This window comes from Limanda limanda, chromosome 7 (assembly GCF_963576545.1).
Source record: "Limanda limanda chromosome 7, fLimLim1.1, whole genome shotgun sequence".
NCBI lineage: Eukaryota > Metazoa > Chordata > Actinopteri > Pleuronectiformes > Pleuronectidae > Limanda > Limanda limanda.
The window spans coordinates 14,792,594-14,819,816 of record NC_083642.1 but is presented as its reverse complement, the minus strand read 5'-3'; the positions used below and the strand labels follow the sequence as shown (position 1 = coordinate 14,819,816).

The 27,223-nt window shown below is 44.6% G+C and overlaps 1 protein-coding gene across 1 annotated transcript; it reads left to right on the top strand.

Annotated features, from left to right (window-relative positions):
• On the top strand, positions 1–27,223 carry si:dkey-151g10.3 (serine/threonine-protein kinase WNK3). The gene is made up of 23 exons (XM_061074611.1): positions 1–726; positions 8,954–9,126; positions 9,467–9,687; positions 10,089–10,246; positions 10,407–10,495; positions 10,598–10,817; positions 10,973–11,297; positions 12,541–12,963; positions 13,588–15,905; positions 16,153–16,196; positions 16,763–16,898; positions 16,995–17,111; positions 17,207–17,308; positions 17,439–17,481; positions 17,598–17,747; positions 17,840–19,887; positions 20,096–20,201; positions 22,080–22,165; positions 22,256–22,584; positions 22,703–22,938; positions 23,026–23,121; positions 23,214–23,377; positions 24,022–27,223. Exons 1-23 carry the CDS (start codon positions 1–3, stop codon positions 24,595–24,597), a joined length of 8,886 nt encoding a protein of 2,961 aa, XP_060930594.1. The 3' UTR covers positions 24,598–27,223.

Genomic DNA, 27,223 nt, shown 5'->3' with positions numbered 1-27,223 from the left:
ATGGCTACTGACCCAGGAGAGCCCACAGGCACTGAGGACTCCTCAGAGAAACCTGATGGACAGAGGAAAGAGGACACGGAGCGGGAGGGCCGGGACAACCAACAGTGGGAGAGGACACAGAGCAACCCGTCAGACCTCTCCTCCGCCCAGACTCCAGGGAGGAGAGCGGCAGGAGTAGATGATGGAGGGATCCAAGGAGGAGGAGGACAAGGGGAAGCCAGCAAGGAGAGAGAGGAGACCATGCTCAAACCGATTTCATTCACCACACGCTCCTTGTCGGTCGACACTGGTCAGAAACAACTGAGGAGGGAGAAGCGCTTTTTCAGGAAGAGCGTTGAGGTTTGTGAGGAGGACGATGAGCTGGAGGTGACCCCCGAGGCGGCCCACAGCGCCCCACAACTGGAGCTGCGTCCCTCAGACTCGGTCTTCACAAGCAGTGCCGAACAGCAGGGGGCTGATGCGACCTGCGTTGCTCTCGGCAACGACCCATCTTGCGCCAGCTCCAGCCAGGAGCCTGGAAAGGATGTTCTTTCGTCCTTAGCCATCCAGAGGGGGAAGGAAAGGGACCGGGAGCTGGAGGAAGAGGCCGAGATGAAGGCTGTGGCCACCTCTCCTGGAGGAAGGTTCCTCAAGTTTGACATAGAACTGGGAAGAGGAGCCTTCAAAACTGTTTATAAAGGCCTGGACACGGAGACCTGGGTGGAGGTGGCTTGGTGTGAACTCCAGGTAAGACAAACTCTTTAATTGTGATTTCTGATCTAACTGGTATAATAAACTGACACATGAAATAAACCTCAAATTATCAATGCACATAAAGACTCCAGACAACGTGAGAGGTGAATGCAAATCTATGGGAACAATTAATATATCCAATTAGAGTGAACTTTAAACCCAGCGTTGTGCTTTTGAAGCGAATATCATTAGATGTGTCCCCGGAGCCCTTTCTCTCCAAATCTGGGAATCACAGCACGTCGTCTGTTTGCTTTTCATACTGTGAGATGGCAGTTCAGTGGAGCCCGGGGTGAAAAGGAGGAGCATCGCTTGTAGTTGAGTGACAACACAAAGTGAAAATGGAGGCTTTGCTTTTCTAGGGCTGTTATAAATAATAGAATTGTAGGCTGGGAGCACTTCTTGTTGTTGTAAGAGGATATCCTATTAGATACAGCATTTTCCTGCAATGGCCTGAATTCATTCATAAAACGTAAGGGGATTATTCATTTTAGGGGGATCTTATTATTGAAACCAAGAAAGGGTCTCCTCTTTAATGAGGATTAGGGTCTCCTCATTGCTCTTGAGAAGCAACATCTTGTTTTTACGTATGTTCTCTAAACTTGATTTCTTTATAGAAAATAGCTTTTAATCAAGCATAATCTTGTCATGAATAAAGCAGTTGAACACGCTTTGAAAGTAGAAGTTATTGTTCCACCAAAATATACATGTCACCGCCTACTCTTGCCCAGTGTAATGAGGTTTGAAATGGAAATAGTCATCTGAAAAGGAAGCTTTGAAAAGGGAAGATCAAATGTGGGTGTAACAACAGCAAACATCTATGTAACGAACCCTCACATTATTGCAGTAGGAGGGAAATAATGCAATATGATGCATGTTTCATACCAGAGCACTGCCGTGTTCATTATGCTCGGACGTAAGGAGAAACATTGTTGAATGGTGCAGATTCAACATGTGGTGGGAGACAGACTCGTGGAGGAGAGAAGAAACGCATCCCTCTGACTCTTGGCCCCACAATAGAGAGCAGTGTTATGCTAAGCCCTCTGATTTGACTGCTGGCTTTGTGTGAGAAAATTCAGTCATGTGTTTGGTTTGGAGCTAATTCCCAAAACAAGAGCCTTGGCTAATCCTTGAGTTCAGCCTCTGCCTGTTTGACTAACAAGCTGCAGGCATGTCCCCAACACCTTTTCTGGTTTTACTCCAGCACGTAGTGAACCAGCCTCACATCAGCAGTCGGGCTCAGGTAACGGTATCTCATATTGCCAAGGATCCCCCAGCAGACTCTTTCAACTGTGCTGTATTTAGCCTTGACTCAGGAGTGTGAGCAAACCTAAGCTGGTAAAAAAATGTAAAAAGTGAAACAAGATTAGGCTTAAGCTGATTGTCGCACACATATTGCGTCCGCAAAATCCAATTTTCTCTCCACAAATGCATTGTATCAAACCATATCCCACCATTTTTACTTGTTATCACATTAGTCATCATGGAGCACGAGGACATTAATGGAAAATTAATCCGCAACGTCAATTAGTAAAACTATGTGCATATTTTATTGTGTAATTAAATTTCCTTACAAAAACAAAGGCACAGGACAAGAGCAGCAAGAAGGGCGTGCTAGAAAGAAAAGAGACACAGGGGTTGATGGTGAGGGAGACACAGAGAAAGAGGATGAGCTAACAGAAGATTACCGAGGCATCCCTCCTGCTGAGCAATCGTTTCGCTAATGCTAAGTTACCACATGCAGGGAAGACACACACACACACACACACACACACACACACACACACACACACACACACATACAGACAGAGCAAAGTGGCTTGCTCACACACCTATTGATAGATCCAGTGCAGGAATCTTGTCAGTCCAGTTGCTTGATCTGTACTTCCTCCTCCACTTTACCTAAGCTTTGACATAAGATGGAGAATAGTGATCAGAACAATAGGATATACTTAGCTGGCTGTGTTCATAATGATAGAATTGATGCAACCACTAATTTGTAATGTATAATGATGGGCAGGTTTTATAAGCCAGTGCATGTGGATGAATCTCAGTTAAGGGTGACGATCTTGTCTACCTCTGTTCGTTTGTTTGTTACAACTTAAAAACAACTTAATCGATTTCCACGAAATTTGGTGGAAGGATGTGGTTTGGGTCCGGAAGAAGAAATTAACTGTTGCTGCAGATCCAGATCACGGGGCGGATTTTTAAAAATCACTTTATTTAACACTGCAAGACCATTATTCAACAGTTTTCCAGGAAACAATAATTGACGCTCAAAGAAAAAGATCAGGCACATTTAGGGAACTGATGTACTGATATATGTAATCTAAGTGCCATTCTTGTTGTAATTGTTGTGAAAGACACAACCAATCAAAGTCAAGAGTTAAAAAGGCAGGTCATATTATTCAAACTGCAGACACAGAGGACCTGTCCACGTTCCATAATGATATAGGATGATGTGCAACATGTAGCCAATAACAGTTTGATGCTTTTGACGCTACCCCCACTCTCCTGTGAGACTGCAGCACCTAGTTCCCCTCCTCATGTGTCCAAATAGAGAGGAAGCCGGGGGATTAGCTGTCCAAATGGAGCTTGAAAGAATGGGTAATTAAAGTTCACAGTGCGGACACCATCTCTCTTCCTTTCTCGCCCTTTCCCTGGGAATTCCACACCTAAAAGGGCAGGGCCATATCTCCCCTGCTGGGTCCTTACCATCCATCACCCAAAGTAGCTGTGTTTGTATGTCTCGTGTAAATGTATTATATTTCTGTGTTGCTGCCTGTTCCTATGTGTCAACATGACACTGTATACCCACCACCATCTCTCTCTCTCTCTCTCTCTCTCTCTCTCTCTCTCTCTCTCTCTCTCTCTCTCTCTCTCTCTCTCTATCTCTCTCTCTCTCTCTCTCCCTCCATCTCTCCTCCATCACTTTTTGTCTGTGTGAGTGAGCATGCAGAGTGATCCAGGGAGTTAATTACAGTGGGTGCCTGTCAGGCGGGAACAAAAACCTTGCACAGACAGCACAACTCGGGCGGCAGAAATCAGACTGGTTCAACCCAGTCATCCCAGACCCTCCCGGCCCAGCCTGGCCCAGCCCGGCTCAGCCCGGCTCAGCCAGCCACACTCTCAGGACTAGAAGCACAAGAGCAGCATACAGATCTGAATAACTAAAGTGCAGAAGGTTGCCATGACGATTACAACCTTAAATATTTAAAATATATTCTTCCAGTTCTAAATTTTTGTCTGCAGGTAAATGTCAGCGTAGGATACAGAATGCTACAAACACCATGCACCTGACACCTCGAGCTCTGACATGGCTGAGAGTTTTGTTAATATTAGATTTCACCTCTGACAGAGTTGAGACCACTTGTTTCCCTTTGTAAAGTTGAGACCCCCAGTTTGACAGCTGACATGATAATTTAGCAAACTTGGGACACAATCTCTTTTGTGGGCCAACTGTCTGCCACATGTAGGAGGTAATAGATGTTAAGAGAACTTTGTTATTTGCTTTAAGTCTTTAAACAAGTATTTGTTCCTTTCATAATTCCTTGGTTGAAACAACATCAGCAGTAAAGGGAGGAGTGGGAGATTAACTTGATTACTTCCCCTAATTAAATACCAGTTGGCTTAGGCCAGGAAAAGCAGAGGCGGACTATTTATGGTTGCCTAAAATTAGTAGAGGCCACATTGAATCGGACCTACAGCTGAACCGACTAGACCCGGATGGAATTGATCCAACCAAACTGACTAGACGCATGTTCAACTAGGGCACTAACAGTTGGCAAGTGTCCCTCGGGCTGTGTCCTCCCACCACAACGTTCATTACACAACCGCTAACAGATATTCAATTGCTATTGAATGTTTGAAACATTGAACATACAACACACGAGCATTTACTGTATAGCCTAATCTGAATTCAATACATTATGAGCACTTGTGATGTGATTATCATCTGAGCCCTCTGAAGCTCCTTTTAGGATATCTGCAAAGTGGAACTGATATCCTGTTATTCGTGTCCATGTAGAAAACATTGTATTCAGACTTTAACTGACTTGGTTTCCATGGTTTCTTGGACCTACTATTTTTTAAACTGACAGCTACATTAAAGCAGTAAAGTTGCCTCGACCTCCGTGCAACACAGGCGCCTCAGCTATTAAACGTACACCAACCTTTGAGAAATTGCTTGTGTAATGTATTGGTTACATGGATCTACGGAGTTTGGTGAACTTGGCCCACTGGCCTGAGGTTTTAATCCCACATGCAGGCCAGCCCTTTTCCAGCTATCTATCTTGTTAGACTGAGCTGTTGTAGCTTACAGTAATCTAATCCTAGCCACCCGCTACCTCGGATTTTCAAGCACTGACATGCTTACACCGACACTGTAGGGTAACACATGCTACATACACCTTCATAGAAGGTCAAATATCCATCGAAAGCAGGAATAATCCTCCCCTACGTGTTGGTAGTGATCTAAACCACCCTTATTTATCCCAATGCAGCTGAGGCACACTCCTCCTTTTGAGAACATGTCATATTATGGAGTTAGTATGATATCTGATACTTATGCGTGTGTTTGCCAGAATAGACATTTTAGCACCCACATGCTTTGGTCCTCGTGACCCCATGTGACCATGTACCGAATGTGCTTTGTAAACCATATCCTGCCCATTTCCCCCTGTGTTTTATGAGGCTACTTAACCTACAACTTGACCTCCTCCTTTACCACATGTCAGATCCAAAAACATCTCACAGCACATAACCAGGACTTAGCTGAAACTCTGTCTACCAAGTTGCAGCACTAAGAGCCCTTCACAGGCTTCCATGTGACAGCAGCATTGCATGACCAGACTATATGCTGGTGTGGGCAAAATAACAGGAACACCCAAAATATAATGTAATCAATTACAACAATTACAAATATCCTACAATACAAACTATGAAATGTATAATGTTCAGAATTGTATCAAAAGGGTGTTTCTGTTTTGTATGAGATGTCTGAAATTTTGAGGGGTTTACAATTTGTCCACGATATTTAGCTATATTTAAAATAAGAATAATATTAATCAGCTTAATGCATTATCATCCAACAGTTCCACAAACTAGAAGCTCCAACTAAACAGACATTCAGAGACCACAAACCTCCATCGAGGATGACTGGCCACTTTGTGACCATATTGTATTTTCTGTTGGCAGAAATATATATATTATATATATTCTCTGATAAAGCTGAAAGGAATATTTGTTACTGTACAGTAACTTTGATTCACAAAATCTGAATATTCATCCGGATCCACACCGAAATGTCCACTGTCCATTGATATTAGCAATACAAATGTCTAGTTGTTTTCATAATCGTTTTCACGAAGATTTCTATTTTGTGAGAAATTCACAATAATGTAAAATGTTAAAGAAAGTCATCAAGATCCACATTCGCAGCATTCTTCCACAAAGTTTTGTGAAAATCCCTCTGGTAAACAAAACATGAAAAAAAAACATACAAACCAACAACAGGCAGGGGTGAAAACTGATGGCAAAAATTGACATATATTTGAACCAACATCTCTCATCATCTTCTTGGATCGCATCAAACTTTCTACTTCAGTTTAATACATACAACTTTGCATTTTTGTCTTTGCAGAGGCTCACATGGACAGGAAAATATATACATTAGTTCACACTGCGTGGTTAAACAGGAAGTGGTTCATTGCAAATCCAGCAAGTGCATGTGAGCGCTAAACCCTCACTGGTTGTTTATCATTTTAATGGAAGTTGTCCACCCACTCTGCCTAGAGCCAAGGCCATATAGAGTCATGTGTACAGTCACAGTATGGATGCCAGTCCGTAATTCAGCCAAGTCGCTAATTACCAATAACTAACAATCATTTTGGCATCTACATACTTATATGCATAATTTATTATTATTATTCTTTCATTTTACTGCTTTGTGTTTAAAATATTATTTGTTGAAGCTGCAGCAGTTCAGTATGGCTGTGGCTGATTTAAAGGAGGACAGACCAGACAAGTCACATCAGAGCTGTGACATGTTTTTTTATTCCTTTCTTGCTTCTTTATAATCTAAGAGTCTGTTCTGTCCCGCTTTCTCTTGTGGTTGTTATGTCCCATTTTGTTTTGTCAGATGTGTGTCTTTGTCTTTGCTGTTGTACCAACAGGACTGATATATTTACAGCTTCAGTTTATTACCATCATTCCCTAGAGTTAATTGAGTAGTATTCATTAATCACAGCTGCAGAGGGAGCGGAGCCTCCTTTAACAGCAGTAATTGTACGGCATTGGGTGTATTTAGTAGTCTTGGCAATGGAAGAGGGCTGTCACTGTTGACGACAGAGATGCAGTTGTCGGGCCGGTTGTCTGTGTGAATGTGGGTGTGTATGTGCATGCGTTTGGGTATGTTTGCAGTGGGGAGTAAGTTTGGGTGAGTCTGTCTAGACACAATCTCACTAACTGAACTCTTTGTGACCCTTGGTGCCCCAAAGGCTGTCTGGTACGACACTCAGTGCAGCGGGAGACACAATAGACGCTGAGAAGGCGGCAGACAAGGACACAGAGGCAGAGCTCGGCCTCACACCGTGCCAGACGGTGATGCAGAGTGATGCTCCGACTGTGGAGTGAGACAGAGGCAGCACTCCATGACAAAACAAACCACATCAGGACACTTGCTAGATTGACAGGCAGCATTTAAACTATAAGCACAAACAGACACACCTGCACACAGTCAGGTACACACATACAAAAACCTCAGAATGCATGCAAGTATTAACCTGATGCAGTTCGTGTTACATTTGTTACGGTGAAAGTATGAGGGCAGGTAGAAACTGGGCAACTTATTCTTAGCCATGATCATGTGGAGGACGAGCAGCCTTTCTGTTGATGCTACCTCCCTCTTGAGATCGGAGGTGTGGAGATATAGTCCACCAGTACTTCCAGAAAAGGACAAGGAGCCATGTATAGACACAGAGAGCAGATGATGAAACACAAACACAAGGAGGAAGAGAAGCAGAGGCCCAGACAGAAAGCCAAAGCTACAATAAAAACATATAGCACATATATGTAGGTAGAGGCAGTTGCAGGGAATATGTAATCCATGAAAATCGGTTTATCTACAAACAAACGTCTGCAGTACACCGCCTCCCTTTGGGGAGTAACATGCAATGCAAGAGGCTCAACATCAATTCAATCGATCAATGGAAAGCCAGTGTTATGACGAAACTATTTATAGTGAGGTTTTGCTTGTGACACAACAATGGCTGCCATTGGATATTAAGTGTTGCTTGCTTTGTTTTTCCTTTCCTAATATTTTGCTTTTAAATATATAGTTACCTTAAGGGTAAATGTTGTTAAATACAGACCCCTGGCCATGAAGTCTTTAACATTATTCAGCACCATCAAATTATTCTCCCCTCGAACAGCAGGTCACAAGGTCAACAAAGGTCAAAAGACCACAGACTTGACATATTTTGTTCTCTGTTCACATGGAAATAGCAGGTAAAGCATGTGCTTGTTACAAGTCTAAAAATACACCCTGACCTAATTGAGCAAGTCAGGACTGTAGGATCCTTTCATTATCTCCATCGTGTTTTATTCTTATCACCATCATATTACATGCTTTTTCATAAACTCTGTTTCCTATTGAATTTATATTTAGTTAATTTGTAGATATGACACATTTTTATCTAAGCATAGCAGATGTTACATGGGAGCATTTGCACTGTGGGTTTAAGAAAACAGAACCCTGAAAAATAGCAGAGAAATAACAGACATAATACAGGAGGTGAATTATTTTTACGCTGCAGAGCACCTTCATATATATATATATATATATGACATGCATAAGTACAGCTCTTATGAATAACCTATGCACCAGTGTTTAACAGAGATTATTGAATGGCACTCCCAGTTCCTGAGGGATGCCGCTCGTGCCGGTGAATTGGATTTCTGCTGTGTCCATTCTTTCCGCCATACTGGGGATCCGTGGCAGATGCAGTAAAATGTGTTTTATAAAGCTATGGTTAGGGTGTTGTCTCAGCATTGCTGCTAACTGTATGTTGCCAGTACCATCTAGTGGCAGCAGGTGTTAGTGCCCGCATGGCGGTGGGCTGTCAGGTGGCTGATGTCCTGTGGAACAGAATCATGTGTCAGAGGTTTTGTAATGTGGGTAGTTCACAAACCTTGCATTCAACCTGGTTTTTATCTCTCACCTCAGGACCGCAAACTGACCAAGGCGGAGCAGCAGCGCTTCAAGGAGGAGGCCGAGATGCTGAAGGGGCTTCAGCACCCCAACATCGTCCGCTTCTATGATTCCTGGGAGTCTGGGCTGCGCGGCAAGAAGTGCATCGTACTGGTCACGGAACTCATGACTTCAGGAACACTCAAAACGTAAGTGCAACCTCCTCAGTCTTCTTCATCTTCCCTCATTGATAGCTCACTTTTATTTGATCATTTAATTGGGTTGGTTTGTCATTTGCTTAAAAAGAACCCTTGAGCCATAGTGTCTGACTGACATAAACTCCTTTAATCACACTTTAATTTCCTGTATTTACCAGATCGTAGCACCCGCTGTGGGAAAATGTCTCCAACAGGTGGCAGCTCTGTACTGTTAATAGTAATTGTATAGTGACTGTAATGAGGGATTTAAAGTAACTAAAATAATGCATTGTCTATCATTGGTTGATAACATTATTCTCTATGATTCTAACAGTTTTTGCTCTCTGCACAGGTACCTAAAGCGCTTTAAGGTGATGAAACCCAAAGTCCTGAGGAGTTGGTGCAGGCAAATTCTGAAGGGCCTTCACTTCCTTCACACCAGGACTCCTCCCATCGTCCACCGGGATCTCAAATGTGACAACATCTTCATAACGGGCCCTACAGGATCAGTCAAGATAGGTGACCTCGGACTGGCCACTCTGATGAGGACCTCCTTTGCCAAGAGTGTCATAGGTAGGCGACATATGCAATCTTTAGAAAGCAATGCAAGCCAGCAAACAGAGTCAGGGCCTATAAAAGTAGGTTTCTCTGAATTCAGCACAGTACAGAATGTTTATAGTGGGCCTGGGAGTATAGACGAAGTCACTCTAAATTCCATTTGGGTAGCACTTACTGTAAACAGAAACCACTAATGAGAAGTTGGCTCTGTGACAGTAAGTTCCATTTAGTTCAATAAAGTTCTAACTCGGGAAGCAAGAGCAGCCGACAGGAAGCTTCAACTGAGATTCAGGTTATCTTTCCACTTTGGGTCATTTTCCGCTCTGCGAACAGTGACAGTAAATACAGATTGTAAACAGTCCTGATGGTGTGTAGCTGTTCTGCTTGTTATTGACTGTGAAAAACCATCTGAACAGGAACGCCTGAGTTCATGGCGCCAGAGATGTATGAGGAGCACTATGATGAGTCTGTGGATGTTTACGCCTTTGGGATGTGCATGCTGGAGATGGCGACGTCAGAGTATCCCTACTCGGAGTGCCAGAACGCAGCTCAGATCTATCGCAAAGTCACAAGCGTGAGTGTCTTTAACTGCATCACTCAGCACATCTGTGGTAATGACACATGTAGAACCAATTCTTTTGTATTTTTTTATCATAATTTAAATGTGATCCCAATTATCGGACTACATGATTAAGTTGTTGAATACAACTACATTCAGTTCCATTTCTCTACAGGGTATAAAGCCAGCCAGCTTTGATAAAGTGAACGAACCAGAGATAAAAGAGATCATCGAATGCTGCATTCGTCAGAACAAGAGCCAGCGGTATGCAGGTTTTCTTTTCAATACATGACGTGCCGGTCTGTCTGTGTCACAGTTCCTGAGCGAGTCTTATTAAAACATCCCTGTTTCACCTTCACTTGACAGAATGTCCATCAGAGACCTCCTGAATCATTCGTTCTTCGGGGAGGACACGGGTGTCCGGGTGGAGCTGGCAGAGGAGGACACAGGCACCCAGGACTGTTTGGCTCTCCGGATTTGGGTTGAAGACCCGAAGAAGCTCAAGGGGAAGCACAAAGACAATGAGGCCATTGAATTCAGCTATGACCTGGAAAATGATAGCGCTGAGGAAGTGGCTCTAGAGATGGTGAGACGCTAGGACAGTGCATGCCTGAGGGGGAAGATGGGGCTTCATGGTTGTCTTAAATGCTTAAAAGAAGGTCAAGTGAGGGAAATCCCTCACGTCATTTATCAGCCATTTGAAGGTCTCCTGAATCTCTCCCCCCTACTATCTCACTCCAGGTGAAGTCCGGTTTCTTCCACGAGAGCGACGCCAAAGTGGTGGGAAAATCCATACGGGATCGGGTGAGTCAGATCAAAAAGTCACGGGAGCGTCGGCAACAGCAGCAGCTCCTCCTGCAGAACCAGGGCCTCGAGGAAAGGAGGGACTCCACTCTCACCTCCCACACCTTTTCTAATCCACTGAGCTCCTCCACACTGGGACCAGGGGCAGCTGGACAAACAGGAGGAGGAGGAGGAGGAGGGCAGGAGTCGGAGGAGCTGCCTGAAGTGGACCAACATGTCAGACAGCAGCTTATATTCAGTGGGACAACCCTTAGTCTGCCAGGTACATTATGCACCTCCATTATATGTGACACACACCAGGAGCTTATTGGAAAGGTGGACTGTGAATGAATAGGACATTACTATGGAAAAAAATGGTGGAAGCTCAAGACTATAAAATTTATACTGAATGTTACTAGCTGGAAGGGTGTGTGTTGTTTGAGTTTTTACATTCTTTCTTGTTCTTTTTGAATCATCTTCTACCCAGAAGGTGAGAGCATTGGATCTGCCAGTTGTGAATCGCATGCAAGTGGACAGAGCCAGGCGTACTCTCAGCATGGGGACTCATACACCCACCCCCAAACGGCTGTCCCCCTTACAGCATCTGTATGTCTACATGTTGTTTCACCTCCTTCATGAACCGTTTCTTGCAGATTAATTAATAACTGTTTGAAATCATTGTAATGATGGATCACATTGTTCATTTACCCTAGATGCTTCCCACTGGTGGGAGTGGAAACTTTCCCGGTGTACCACTTGGTCAGAGTGTTGGTGTGTCCACCATGCCCATAGGCCAAAGTGGAGGGGGACCTGTTGGTCAGACTTTTCTTCAGCCCACTACCATGGTTCCACAGGTATCACAAAGTGTACCTCAACAATATTTTCAGGTGAAAGGAGTGATAATACTAACTTCAATGAAAAAAGACATGTCTGCATTGGGACAACAACATTTAACATTACTTGAAATGGAAGCAAATCTGATATTGTGCTATTCTGTCATATTTTGTGCTTTTCCCTGAATAACTATTTACCAAACTACAAATCATCCTCATTATCCTATGAAACTGACCATCTGATTATGCCTGTACAGGGTTTCCCTCAGGAAATTGTGTAGCAGAGATTTTGACTCAATATTAGTGACTGATAAATTGTACAGTCTTGCTGTATGAAATAGTGCCTAACTGCCTATTATCATTTAAGCTGAAGTTTAAAGTTTTGCCTAGTATATTAAAGTAAAGTTTGCTAACTTGGTTCATATGTGTTTTAGGCGAGATGGCTACCTCTGCTATAAACCACTGTGGGAAACCCTGCTGTATTAAATTATATGTGCTGTTAATTTATGTCCCTTGCCAAAGCTTATTCTTACCGGTTTTCTAATATTTTCTTTTCCCTTTCAACACCAAATCATCAATCTTTCATTACCACCGAGTAGTCACAAACATTTTCATCAGAGACATTTCAAACTGCCTCTCCCCACGGCTCAATGCTCTCCTCACATTCATTCATACCCCCTGTTTCCCAACAAGCACCCATTAATGTCACTACACCCATGTCCGTCAGTGATCCTGCTGGACAAGCAGGGAGCATTGTGCCCCCCGCTCAGCAGACCCAGCCCCCTGCCACTCCCATGCAGTTCACTGACATCATTCCCCAGGCAGCACCCCAGCAAACGCAACCTCTCATGATCCCTCAGCAGACCATTGTCCAACAACAACAGATTGGGATGGATCCACAGACCTCCACCCTTCAGCAACCACAACAGCAAATGGAGGCCCATGCCACTGTGCTCGAACAACAACTCAGTGCCCCTCAGCAGCCCGCGGAACAGCAGCAGAGCCTCGCAGCTACAACCGTACATCAACAGGAGCCTCAGCAGCAGATCTATGCGCAGCAACCGATTCCACCTGTCCAGCCAGCTCCTCATCAGCAAGTGTTGCCCACACAAACAGGTATGGATCAGCGAGCTATGTCGATACCGCAGGCAGGAGAGCAACCTCTGACTTTTAAACAGCAGCCACTAGAGGATCCTAACGACCAGAACACGATACAATCTCAACTACAACAACAGCTTCAGCAGCAGCAATCTATGTTGCAGCAGCAGCAGCAACATCAGCAACAAGCTTTACTGATTGAGCAACATCAGCTGTATGTCCAACAACAGCTTGATCAGCAGCAACAAGCACTGCTACAGCAGCAGCAGCTTTTTCAACAACAACCACAACAACCGCTTTTGCAACAGCAATTAGAGCCGCAGCCTCCTCCTCCTCCTCCTCCTCCGCAGCAGCAGCAGCAACAGCAGCAGCAGCAGCAGCAGCAGCAACAGCAACAACAGCAACATCAGCAACAGCAGCAGCAACAGCAGCAGCAGCAACAGCAACAGCAACAGCAACAGCAACAGCAACAGCAACAGCAACAGCAACAGAATCAACATCAACAGCAACAGCAACAACAGCAACATCAGCAACAGCAGCAGCAACAGCAGCAGCAGCAACAGCAACAGCAACAGCAACAGAATCAACAGCAGCAACAGCAACATCAGAGCCAATTATATCAGCAAATCGGACAACACCAAGCCGGAACGCAAAACGAACTGGAGAAGCAGCACCAAAGTGGACAACAGCAGCAAAACATTGCATTACAGCAGCAGACTCAACAGCAAACAGAGCAACAACTCCAGCAGCACGCCTTACTCCGACAAATGGAACAGCAACAGCAACAGGCACTAATACAGCAGCATTTGCAAAGGAGCGCTATGTTACAACAGCAGCAGCAGCTTCAACAGAATGCTCAGCTCCAGCAACAAGAGCAGCAACAAGTGCAACTCAAGCAGCAGATAGAGCAGCAGCAGCAGCAGCAGCAAGCTCTGCTGCAGAAACAGTTCGAACAGCAGCGTCAGCAACAAGTCCTGCTACAACAGCAGGCAGAGAGATTACAGCAGCATGCCCTCATACAACAACAAAGTCAAGAGCAGCAGCAACAGCAGCAGGCAGCAATCATTCAGCTTCAGCAAACTGAGATACAAGAGAGTGTCTCCTTTCCACAAAGTAACAGCAAGCAGCAGATTCAGCCGCAATCAACTGATATACAGCCTGTGTGTATCCCACAAATGAACACCTCTCAGTTTACACCTCATACGAGTCTCACACAGCAGGCGATAGAGCAGCAGCAGCAGCAAGCAGTATTGATCCAGCAGCAAAACGCATTTATTACCCAGCCGCAGAACCATCCCTCTGTTATGGAACCTCATATTCCAGTGGGCACTGAGGTGATTCAGCACCAAACTCAAACTATCTCACAGGCCCAGTTCCCCATGGCCATCCAGACGACGCAGATCCCTCTCCAGACAACTGCTGTTGCTCAAGTCTTCACCCAGCAAAGACAAAACGAGGCCCATCTCCAGAACCAGGGCCAGGTACCAGTCCACTTCTTAGCCCAGTCTGCAGCCCAAGCAGCTCGGGCTATGGCTGAGGCTCATGTACCTCCTCCAGCAGCAATGATCCAGGGACAGAATCAAATCATCCAGACCCAGCAAATTCCATTACAGACAAGTTACCCAGGACCTGTCACTTCCACACAGATCCAAGTAACTGCTCTGCCATTAATCCAGACTCAGCCTTTGCACCAAACAATTACTCAGTCCCAGCAGCCACATGGCCAAGGCCCAACTGTTGACACTCAGATGATGGGCCAAGCTGCTTTCCAGCCTCCAGCTGCAGGTGCTTCAATTCCCAGTCAAATCCAACATGAGTCTCTTGTTCAGCAAAATGCTCAGATGCCAGGGTTCATGCAGCCACAGCCCCAGCTCCAGCCACGTCAAGACCAGCCAGCTGGCCAGGTGCATGCTCAGACTGCCGCTGGCCTTTTGACCTCTCAGTATGTCACTCAGCTTACCCACCAAGCCATGCCATCTGCACAGCAGGATATATCCCATATTACACAACAGCAGCAGCAGCCAGTACTCCAGTATCAGCCGATCATTCTATCTCCTGGCTCAGCCGCTGTTGGGACCAAGACAGATCTCAGTTCCGCAGTAGACCCAGCGAACTTTGCTTCCCCTCCTCATCCTGTACAGCAGGCTGGACAAGGCTATGTTCAAGGCCAAGTTGTTCAGGATCAGCAGCAGCAGACCTTTGGAAGCACCACTGACCCATCATTTATTCAGGCCCTCTCCCAGCCTGCCGTGCCCCAGGCGACTGAGCAATACCAGCAGCAGCTGCAGAAGCTTCCTCATGTGCATCAACCCCTTGCTCAACCTCCTCCACAATCTCAGTTGCTGGCACAGCCCATTGCTATTCCTATCCAGCAACCAGTTCCTGTGACAGTGGCCCATCATCCTGCACAGACAGTCTCCAGTAACGTGGCTGAACCTCAGTCTGAGAACAGGACCCTTCCCCTCTACAGTCATCTAGTGACAAGCGCCACTTCGTCTCCACAGCACCAGGCCAACCAGATGCTGCCAGCTCACACACACACACAAACCAGCTACCAGGCCCAAGTACACTCCCAGACACATACACACACTCAGATACAGTCTCATTATCAGACACAGGCTCATTATCACACTCAGACACTCACTGACACGCGTAGCGCTGAACAACCTGTTTTGCCCAGTGCTGTCTTTCCTGCACAACAAATGTCCCCCAGTCCCTCTCATACCCCATGTCCCCCAACAACACTACCATATCTCATATCCCACTATCCTGCTGCTGCCCCTGCTCCAGAGCTGCCTACATCTCCGCCAGCGGCTCAGGTAACCTTCCCAAGGCAGGCCGACTTTATCCCCACTTCCCCTCCGCCTGCCGCTACTCTACAATCGCTTGATTCTAATGCCCCCAAACCCTCCCAAGCCTCGCTGCAAGACTGTGACCTTTCCCTGCTTGGCAATGCTCAGGTACAGGAAAAATGAAATTTTACTGTGTTTAAACAGTTATTTTACTTTGCTAACATGTTGGCAGAATTAATGATAATACCATTATCTAATCATTTGAAAATTCTTTTGATTTTATCTTTTTGATTTAAACACGTTTTGAAGTAGATTTATAGAACAGTTTCCTTGTGTTTGAATGTCATAATATCCATTATTACATTATAGTGCTAGGTGTGCTCTCTTTCACGTCTGTATTCATGTTATTCTACAGGATGGCCGATACCTGTCAAGTATAGAACATCATTCTTCTGCAGGGTATGTCTGATATCATAACTTCCATTACTGCTCCTATTCAGCAGTAATAGTTGGTGTGTAAAGGTCATGCAGCATGTCCACCAGTCAAGACAAAATAATATTTTAATAGAAGATTTTATAAGCCTGAAAACCTTGTATTGATGGAAAATAAATTTAATTAATTAATCAGTAAATTAAAGGACAAAATTTTATAATCAGAAGTAGATGAGTAGAAGAAGACGACTTGACAATAAATAATTATCCTGATTGTTACTAAGTAACTGAATAAATGCAGTATTGATAAATGATGAACCTAGAGCAAATAATTCCGAATCAAACACATGTATGAAGCTGATCTTTAAAGAGAAAGTAAACTACGGCGAATAAATTAGTGAGGATTATAAGGGAATAGAATAATATTAATACTTTTTAAAAAGTGTAACTTTACTCCCACGATTATTCACTTCTTTGTTACAGAGATAGGGGAAGTAGTAGCTGATTTTGAAAACAGTATTTAGTCAGTGTCTTGATCTAGAAACTGTCATTTACATGAAGATGTAACAGGCCTGCTGCCTTACCACCCACAGGTATGTTCCAGCTAATGGAGAGGAAACTCTTCAGTTCTTGGCCAATGGTAAATTAGAGCAATTGAAAACTCCGAGAAGAGCTTCCTGTCAGAGGCCTGAGAAAGTTTCACATCAGTTTCAACTGAGCATGCTCCAGGTGATACAACAGCAACAAAATAAAAATATATTCATGTATTCCAATATAGTTTGAAAAGGATGAGTTCATAATGTTCACTTGTCTTGTCCTCTGTAGGTGTCCAGCAGTGGGGACAATATGGTGGAATGCCAGTTGGAGACCCATAGCAACAAGATGGTGACATATAAGTTTGACATTGAAGGGGATGCACCTGAGGACATCGCGGATTACATGGTGAACTGCTCATGTGCTGCCATAAGTTGTGTTGGTTAGTGGCACGTGTCATTCAATGTCTTGTAACTGCTTGTTTGTTTCTACCCTCCTCGTAGGTGGAGGAGGACTTTGTTCTTGATGTGGAGAAAGAGCAATTTGTTGAGGAGCTTAGAACAATAGTTAAGAAAGCCCACGAATTTCTTCAGACACACTCGCAGGTGTGTTGTTTTCAAAATCACCTTCTCTCCTTTTAAATTTCTGTTATGATTGATTATAATACTGTTGACAGCATAAGAACAATTATAATGATAACTTGATTGATGATTGGGAATTTATATATCTCCTAAGACTGGATCGACTGAGCAGCTTCATGTGGGCACCCCCCCCAACAGTAAGTTGTTTTATCGAAATGTACTATTCACAAAAGATTACAGTGTAAGGGAATGCTATGCTTACCAAAGCTTAACTTGTAATAAGTAGTGAAATAACCTTTTTTTTTTTTTTCAGCGGACTCAGCGCCCCATTCCTCCCCAGTGGGCCGCTGGCGCTTTTTTATCAACCAGACCATCCGCCATAGAGACTCCCTTTCCAGCCAAGGAGCAGCCACACCACTGTCAACTACAGACAGGATTCCCCTGTCTCCTCAAACAGAGAAAGGTGAGCTCCACCAAGGTGTTTGTGCCGTGGCTTATTAACATGACTGAGCAGCATAACAGAAACTAACCGTCTGTTACTCTCTGTGGCTGCAGAAAGTGAAGGATTCCAAAGTCTGGAGTCCTTGACTGGAAGGGCCTCTCCCCCCTGCCCCACCCTTTCTGCTACCTCCCCACCAGTCTCCACTGTCTCAGCTCCTGCCTCCATATCCCCCCCAGTCACCACAACCCATGCTCCCCTCACCACTGCCTCTGAAAGCATCTCTGCACCAGCCTCCACTCTGCAGGCCTCTGTCCCTGTCACTGCTTCAGGTTGTCTCGAACTGACAGTCCTCCCCTCAGCTTCTGCTGACCAGATTACCAGTGCTCCATCATCCATAGTAATACCTGCTGCTTCTAACCTCCCCACCTTGTCCACTGCTCCTTCTGTTGTGTCTCACGCACCCACCGCCGTTCTTCCTGGCATCATCACTTCTCCTGGAACCAGTGGATGTTCCACTGGGGGTCAAATTATAGGGGATGCAGTGTTAACCGCTCCAAGGTCATGTGTGTCCGCAGCGGACCAGTCCTCAACCTCTTTTAATTCCCCCCCTCCTGCTACTGCACTGACCTCTTCGGCAGGAAGCCAAGCTGGCACGGAGCAACAGCAGACACTTGCCCAGGTGGCCAAACCAATCCATCAACAACCACAGCTACTGGTGCAGCAGCAGATACCAGTAGTGCCACAGCAACTGCATACAATGCAGCTTGAACTGCAGGCACAGCCGATACAGCGTGCAACACCACAACAGCAAACACAACATCAAGAACAAATTCAGCTGCAGCAGTCTCTCCAGCACTTGCAGCAGCAGCAGCTCGTGCAGAAACAAACCCAACTTCAACAACAGGTGACTGAGATGCAGGCGTTGCCTCAGCCAGGTCACCCAGAGGTGTTACAGCAGTCTGTCCCTCTGCAGCAGTTTCTTCCCCCAGACCCCCGACAGCAGACCCAACAGCCCCTTTTCCAACAACAGCAAACAGCACAGTGTGCTCCACAGCTGCTGCAGCAGCCGCAGTTACAGCAGCTACCTCAGCAGATCATGGCACCACTTGCTGCTGCAGTGCCGCAACAGCAGGCCCACATTGATCACCTGCAGCAGCAACAGCTAAACCTGCAACAGACGATACACTTACAGCAACAGCAGTTACAGCAGCAGCAGCTGTTTATGGATGCTGTGGCTTTAAAGTCAGATCAAGATCAAATGTTGCCCCTGTCAATAAGTCAACAGTTTCTTCAACAGCAGGCGCCACTAAATGTCGGCTTTGTACCGCAACAGCAGATTCCACAGCAAACCCAAATCTCTGCTGAGCTGGCACAACTAAGTATTCAGTCCCAGACACAGCCAAAACATGTTGAGCAACAACAGGATGTTAAAGCTGTGGACACACCCCAGACACAGCAGCAGTTTCCTGTGCAGAAGCAGACGTCAGAGTCAGAGATGTCCACAGGGGAGACGAGTGTCACAGAGGACACAGGCAGCTACTCTGCCAATTTCCGCCCTTCCTCTGACTCGTCTCTGCCCCCTCTCCATCTGGGCAGTGCCGAAGCCTCCTTGCCCGCTCTCTCCCTAACTATGACACCATCCCCTGCTCAGCCCTCCTCTGTGGCTGAGTCAGACAGTGAAGGCCCGCCCAAAATAGAATTTGTAGATAACCGCATAAAGACTCTGGATGAAAAGCTGAGGAACCTGTTGTATCAGGAGTACAGCAGCGGGGCAGTGTTGACCGGAGGAGCCGCCTCCGGCCCAACATCAGCTGCCTCCACATCAGCAGGAGGAGACGAGTCATCTGAGCCCCAGTCACTCCACCACTTGTCTTTTCCCCCACCTGACTCCTCCTCAGATACTTCCCCACACTCCTCATCCTCCACTACCTCTTGCACCACCTCCCGCTGCTCCTCCACCTCCCCTGACCCAGAGAGGCAAGACGACGCTTCCTCAGAAGGGCCCAAGTCTGCTGGTCCGTGGGCGGTGGAGCAGCAGCCTGGGCCGTGTCTCCCCTCCACCTCTGCGTCATCGACCCCACCTACCTCTCTTCTGCCTCCCAATCAGGATGACTCTACTGGGCCCCAGCGCCCACCTGTACCAGGAGAACCAACCATTCTTGTGAGTGAATTCCACGGATTCGATTTTGAGCAAATTCTCTGTCAATTTCGTCTTTCATTGTACTGAATTTACATCTTTTTACTGTTTCAGTGTGTACATGTGACTCAACTTGGTTCTTTCTCCGCTGTCTGTGAGAATGTTTGAGTGTATCTCCAGTTTAAAAGTCTCACCTCCACGCAGCCATTCTTAATTGTCTTAACTGTTCCAGGCTGTACCCCCACAATCTGATACCAGTACGACTGGAGACGCATCGTGGCCTCCCAATCAGCAGCCGATCCCCCTCCGGCATGGACAGCAGCAGCACAATGCAGGAGGTGGATATTTTGGCCTAAACCTGACATGTCCTAGTATCAGAAATCCTGTTAGCAAGAAATCCTGGACTCGCAAATTCAAAAACTGGGCGTGCAAACTGCGCCACTCCGCCAGCTTGTTCAAGAAGCCCAGAGTCCAGCAAGGTAGCGTCCTCTTAGGGAGCAAGTGAGAGAGAGAGAGAGAGAATGAAATGTGGGGGCATGGACCTAAATCTAATCTACTACTAGTTTTAACATAGTAAATTAACTTGCTTAACCATCAAGAATTAATAACTGTTAATGCTAATGGTTGTTTATGTGTACAGCTAAATATTTCTGTTTTAAAAAAAATTGGAATATGACTTAAGTGCCTATGTAATGATCCTGTTGATATCTTTACATTCATTATTGTTTTATTTTCACTGTTTCTGAATGGCTTTTTTTTTACTAAATTTCATTTCCTTGGCAGTCTTTCTTTTTGCATGGGTTACTCACCCAGGGGGCACGAACAGTGGAGAATAGAGGAGGGTGGGAGATTGACGCAGTGTAGGAAGAGGTCGGCATCAAATATCTGATGCCCATCCCAGTGCAGATGAACCCTGGAGAAAAGCCCAGCTGTGATTGTGCCCAGGACTTACCCCCTCATATGACACCCCCCCACCCTTCCCCGACCCAAGTTCCACGGGCGCTTCCAATCAGCAACCATCTCACCTCCTCACATCCACCTGCTGGCTCAGTGTAGCGAGATCCGGGCAACTCACACCATAAATAACACAGATAAGACAGATGCTAAGTTGCTATGCTAATATGTTGCTATCTTCTATCTATGTCACTCTAACTCTAATATGTGTGCACTGTCTGTGTCAGCTCATACACCACAGCATTGCTCCACCAGACCAAACTCTATAGTGTAGCATATGAATTGCTAAAAACATATTCTCTGTATGAAATAAACCAGATTAAGATGAAATTTACAGTACATATAGCTTAAGTCAGGTTCTGTTGCACATGGGTAGGCTTTTCATATGGCTAAGCTTTATCACAATTTTCAGGTATTCCAGTCATCTTGCATGCATTTCTGTTTATATGTGTAACATGTGTAGCAGCTGCTGAGATCCGTCGCACATGCATGAGCAAGTATGTTATGTTCCACACGAGTGACTAATAATGAATCGTTATCTGTAAGTAACACGGATTTCAGGCTGCATACTTTTTATGTTGGTCTTGAGTTATGCAGTGACAATCCATGTGCACACTTACTAATGTAGTGAGCCCAAATATCAAACACACACAACAATATCACTGTGGATCTGAGCACAGATTTCGATTGTGATGTTGGGCTTTGTTGTCTGATATATGACTGGGACAATATAGAGTCAGTGAGAATGAGAGAGAGTGGTGGGTGGTCGGGTGGGTGAGGGGACATGATTGTTAACATTCAACTGCCATTTCACAGTGTTTTTATTTATTTTTTTATTTAATGACTTACTATAATTTGCATTTATCACTCCTTCCCTAACGGCAATAATACGTTTCTCTTGAGCATGTATTTTTACATCCCAAATGCCTACATGAATATTTCTATTTATAATTTAGAAAAATTACTGCGACTGAAGTCGGCATATGTTAACATTGTTCATAGACATGAATGCATGCCACCTGAGTGAATGAGTTGATGATGTGTGACATTTGTGAGGATTTCTAACACTGCCTTTTTGTCCGTGCTCTGTGTCCGTCCATGTGCATCTATATGTCCCTCTTTCATGTATTTTATTTGTCTGTTGTTTTTTTGCGTGTGTCCACTTTGTCATTTATGTGTTGTTTATTTCTGTGTGTTTTGTTTCTTTTTTGTCCCTGGGTCTGTCTCTCCCTTTTTCTTTTTCATCCCCGTCTCTTTATTAGAAGGCCGTTCTACCCGTCAAGCACTTAAAGAGGAGAAGGAGGCACCATCCATGAATTCACCTCAGTCACGCAAAGGGCGATTTCAGGTAGGACTAAAAGTACAGATATAACCCAACTCTTCACCACTCTTCACCACACCACAAGCAGCCAATGTCTCTCACACCCTCTGCAATCAGGTGACTCCAGTGCTCCAGACCTCTCCCCCTAAGGAGGTACCATCCGGTCATGGTAGCACTCACAGGAAAGTGGGACGCTTCTCTGTAACCCAGACTGAGACTAGCGGGCATACTGTTAGCTCCCCGCTGTCTTCACACTTGGAGAGGGAGAGGAAGAGATCTCGGGCAAAGGAAGGAGAGAAAGATGAACATAAGAAGACCCCAGCGATGGCCCATCCGCCTCGGGGTCATGGACACAGCCACTCACCGCTGGGCAGCAGCGATGATGAGGATGAGACTGAGCTGGAGGAGGAAGACCTGAGAAAAGAGCTACACACGCTCAGAGAGAAGTGAGGGAAGATGTTTGGCTGCATTATTTTGTGTGTTTACAAGACGTTTGTTTCTTGATTTATTCTCTTTTCTACAGAGTACAAACCTTTTCACCGTTTTTTATCTCTTCCTTTATAGGCACATCAAAGAAGTGGTTTCCCTTCAAGCTCAGCAGAACAGAGAGTTGCAGGACCTTTACAGACACCTTCGTTCATCCAAAGACCAACGGCAGAGTCTGCCTGCCTCCCTTTGCCGAACCCCTTCTCTTCCCACGGCGGCTCCTCTCCTCTCTCCTCGCAGACCCAGGCCTGCCAAAATCAAACTGCGGCCCCGGCCTCACTCTCACATGGATAACAACGGAGTAACGCTCTCTGGTAGGTTTTTTTTGTCTGGTCTTTCTCCCTCATTTTCTCTTTGTATTGCATGACGGATGTGTAACTATTTGTATATCTCTCGTTTAGGGTTTCAGCAGTCAAGTAGTTTCTCAGGTGGCGAACAGAATAGACTGCCACTATACTGCAACCCCGAGCAGCCCCCATCACTGCCTGTCAAAAGAGGTACAGTTTGTTATAATGGTGATTAATTGAGACAATTCATTTAGTAAACAGTATGTGGTATGATGTTGCATCCCCCCTTCGCTTTTCCACAGATCAGAGTCCTCTGAGAAAAAGCACATTCACAGATGAACTGCACAAACTTGTTGATAATTGGACGAAGGAGACGGTGGGCGCCATCCCACCAAAACCTTCCCTGAATCAGATCAAGCAGATTCAGCAGGTGCAGGAGTTGGGAGGCTGGAGCCAGCAGACTGAGGTAGGACTGGGCACAAAAATATGTCCCCAGTTTTTACACAAATTTAAAAGAAATACTTATAAAATATGCTGAATTCACCTTATTGACCGTAATAAGGTTGGAATGTATGTCCTTTGCATATCTTTAAATTTGATAAAGACTTCAGTCAGCAGCAGGTTAGTTTAGCTCAGTATAAAGAATTAAAATAGGGGGAAACAGCTAGCTTCACTCTCTCTAAGGTAAACAAAAATTGCCTACTATACAAGGAACAGCGTATAACCCTCATAAAACTGCAACTTGTTATTTTTCACAATGTTCCCCCTGTTTCCAGTCTTTATTCTTATCAAAGACAACCGTCTGCCTGCATCAGTATCATGCTGCTAATCTAATTTTCAACAAGACAACAAACAAGCGTATTTGACAAATCTCAGACTATTGCTTTAATATATTCTCAGACGTGTTGTTCTCTTTTGATCATAAATTTCATGCTTGTGCTTTTGTGTTATTACAAGATCACTTGATCTTCCTCTTAAAAAACGATTAAAGAAACCAGACGGTGTTCATTGGTATTTGATGAAAGGTTTTGTTGTTTTGACTCATTTGTGTCAGAGCATTGTTTTTGTGCTGTATTATTCACTCGATACTTATTACTATATTCCATACAGGTGGCTCCACCAGGTTGGTTTCCTGTGGCAACTCTGAACCCCCAGGCCTCCCCGACCCCTGCCAGCTTGCCTGTGGCGGCCCCTTCTCATTACACAGGTGGAGGGAGCCTGTCCACCCTGCCCTCACCCGGACCTCCGCCACAAACGCACGTGGCTCATGCGCCACAGATGCAGCCAAGTTTACACCTGCATCAGTCTCTCCCCCTCCAGCAGATGACCTATCAGCCATCGCCGGTTTGCCACCAGATACCACAGCCCCTGATGCAAACTCCAGTGCAGTCTCAGTCTTTACCACAGACGCAGCCCATTACCCAGCTGCCCAACTCACCACCTCAAAGCCAGCCACTGCTGCCTTCTCAAATGCCCACACCTCCAGTGTCCACGGCCGTATCTCTGCTGCCCGGCAGTGGGACCACTGCACCCATAGATAGTACTGCTGCTACTGGGGGGACATTTTGCTCCTGCTCCTCATCCTCTTCCACCTGTTCCTCGTCTTGCTCTACTGCTGCTCTACCTTCCAGTGCCAAAATCCACCCAACACCCCCAACCTCGGCTCTTCCTCTGGGACAGAAATGAAACCAAGGTGAAGTGAGGGTCAATATGAAGGTGCAAGAGATTGAAGTATGAAGTTGGTCAGGATGTAAAACAGATCCACGCGGAGTGTTAGTTCTGTGTATACATGAGCGAGGTGTGAGTGCAAGGAATTTATGGATACCAGTGTACGTGAGGGATGATAGATTCTAGTATGTACAAAACAGACGGTAATAAGGGGAACACAGAAGAGGGGGTTTATGGTTCACGGTATGTTTGGGTGTTGCGATGTAAAAATTCTTTAATGTATGAGTGTGTGCTTTTATGAGTGTGGGTGAGTGTATGTGCATTATCTAAGTACATATCCCTGATGTCCTTTGGCATAAATTATGTTCCTTTTTTCGTTTTAAAACCAACTCAGTTGGACCTGAATTCTCCCGGAGCAGAGACAAGAGGGTCAAGCTGTTTGACAGTGTGTTGACATTTATTGTTTTTCTTATCAATGCTTACAGTAAAAGGACTATCAATTTTAAAAGTGCAATTAGTAATGGTCATCGAAATTGATCAGCATGTGTTGTATTGATTTGTCTGTAAGGCATAAAATATTTTTGTAAAAGCACATTAAAGACGCATAGAGCATTTTTCCATGATCTTTACATGATCTTTTAAAACTTTAGGCCTACAGCACAAGGTGTTTAAATGGGCAACAAACAACTAAACTAAACAGCAGCATGTTACACAAAAGAGCACGGTTAAGTTATCTGGCTTCCATTTTATTACCACAATACGACCAAATACATTGTGACAGTGTTGTGCACTGTACAGCATGTGCTTATCTTTTTGTTATTTTGTGTTTGTACCATAGATGCAGACTGAATAACCGTGTGTGATATGATATAAAGTCTGATTGATTCTTAATATGATGGTAAATTGAAATTGAAAGACTAAATGACCTTATGACTAACTTGAATTGCCTAAGTGCAAACTGCTTGCACTTGCTATATTACTGAATCTCACATTTACTGTTTGCAGCCCATTGAGAAAAATAATTGGTCATGAGTAAACTTGCATTCAGGATGACCTGCTTTCCTATTTGACTTTCTAGTTTTCAGTTGTGGCTCCACATATCACAATATATCACCTTGTCATTCTGAGGTAGAGAAGTACAAAAAACAGAGAACTGCCAAGTTAATAAATACCGGGGAGACCATGTGGGTTATTCCCATACTGCCTTTTAAAATGAGTGCATTTTTGTGAGTGTGTGAGTGTTTATTTGTTGTGTGACAAAGCTTTGTTGTAGTCTCATGGTACATTGCAATATAGACTGCACCCCTGTTTCTTTAATTCAAAGCGGCCTCTCAAATGTCACCGTACCCAAATGAAGACGTTTACCTTGCCTGTGTCTTGGGCTTGTTTCCTCATCAAACAAAACAAGTGAGACTTTTGACCATTTGCCAGTTGTAAGCTTAATGTCCAACACTGTTGTGGGATCCTCCCTTGCCTATTTGTCAACTTTGTTTGGCGTCGTACATTTTCCTTATTTCAATCGTAAACTACCTTCAAAACTAGTCTTCAACCACATCTGTCAGAATACAACTGTGGGCCATAATTGTGTTTTATGCACTGCAAAAGGTTTACTCAAGTCAAAATGTTCCATTCCTTTATTTCCAAACTCACTTAATTTGTAGCCGCAGGAATAAACAGAGTAATACATCAGGAGCGGATATATATCTGTACATTTTATTAGGTTATCAGTGTGCTTAGCCATTCACACAAGACCATTGATAGTCAGCCATTAATATTTTTTTGGCTTAATAAGTAGCCTGTAGTCGCAGTAGCATTTCTGTTTTATTAATGATAGCGAGATCGTGTGCCACAGAAACAGGACATTTGTACAGGTTGTAAAAGACTGCTACATGTGAGTCAAAGAAATTAAAAACAGGGATGGTTAAGGACTTCTCTATGCTAAAGGGTACGGTTGTTCAGAAACTGCAATTGCATTATCTAGAGTTTAACGATGGTTTTCTGTATTTGTCGCTTTCCACGACAACCCACATTTTCACAGCGATGTAGTCCATTATTAGTGAAGGTGAGATACTGTGCTGTCATGTCTGATACTAACATGTTGACTGCAAGCTACAGCTCAACGATCATGACTTATGATGTGGAGATGGCTTTGTCCTTGAAGTGTTACCAAAATGTTATCTAAAAGATAAAGATTATTTTTGTATTTTGAACTGGGGTTGTACAAATTGTAAAACTGTAGAAAACAATGGTTTTCATCGCTGTTTACATGGGACTCCCCTTACTTTGATATACCTCTTTGACAGGCCAGGGTCATTTAAGGTCATGTTCAGAGAATTTTGGTCCATTTTTAACTTCTTATTTCCGTTTTGAACATGGAAACCTGGATGATAAACAACAGAATGACATGAGCTACTGGGATTTAGGTTATATATAAAATAAACTCCAAATTAATGCAACAAACACCTGGGGAGTCCCAAATGGCATGACTGAGAACCAATCCTAAAATCATTTTTGGGCAAGGAGACCTGGAAAATAAAGTAAGTTTCTGGTGATTTAGCCTCTGTAAATTGTAACTAATTCAACTGTTGATTTTATTTATGTTTTGTAACTAATCAAAATAAATGATGTCAAACATCAAATTGTA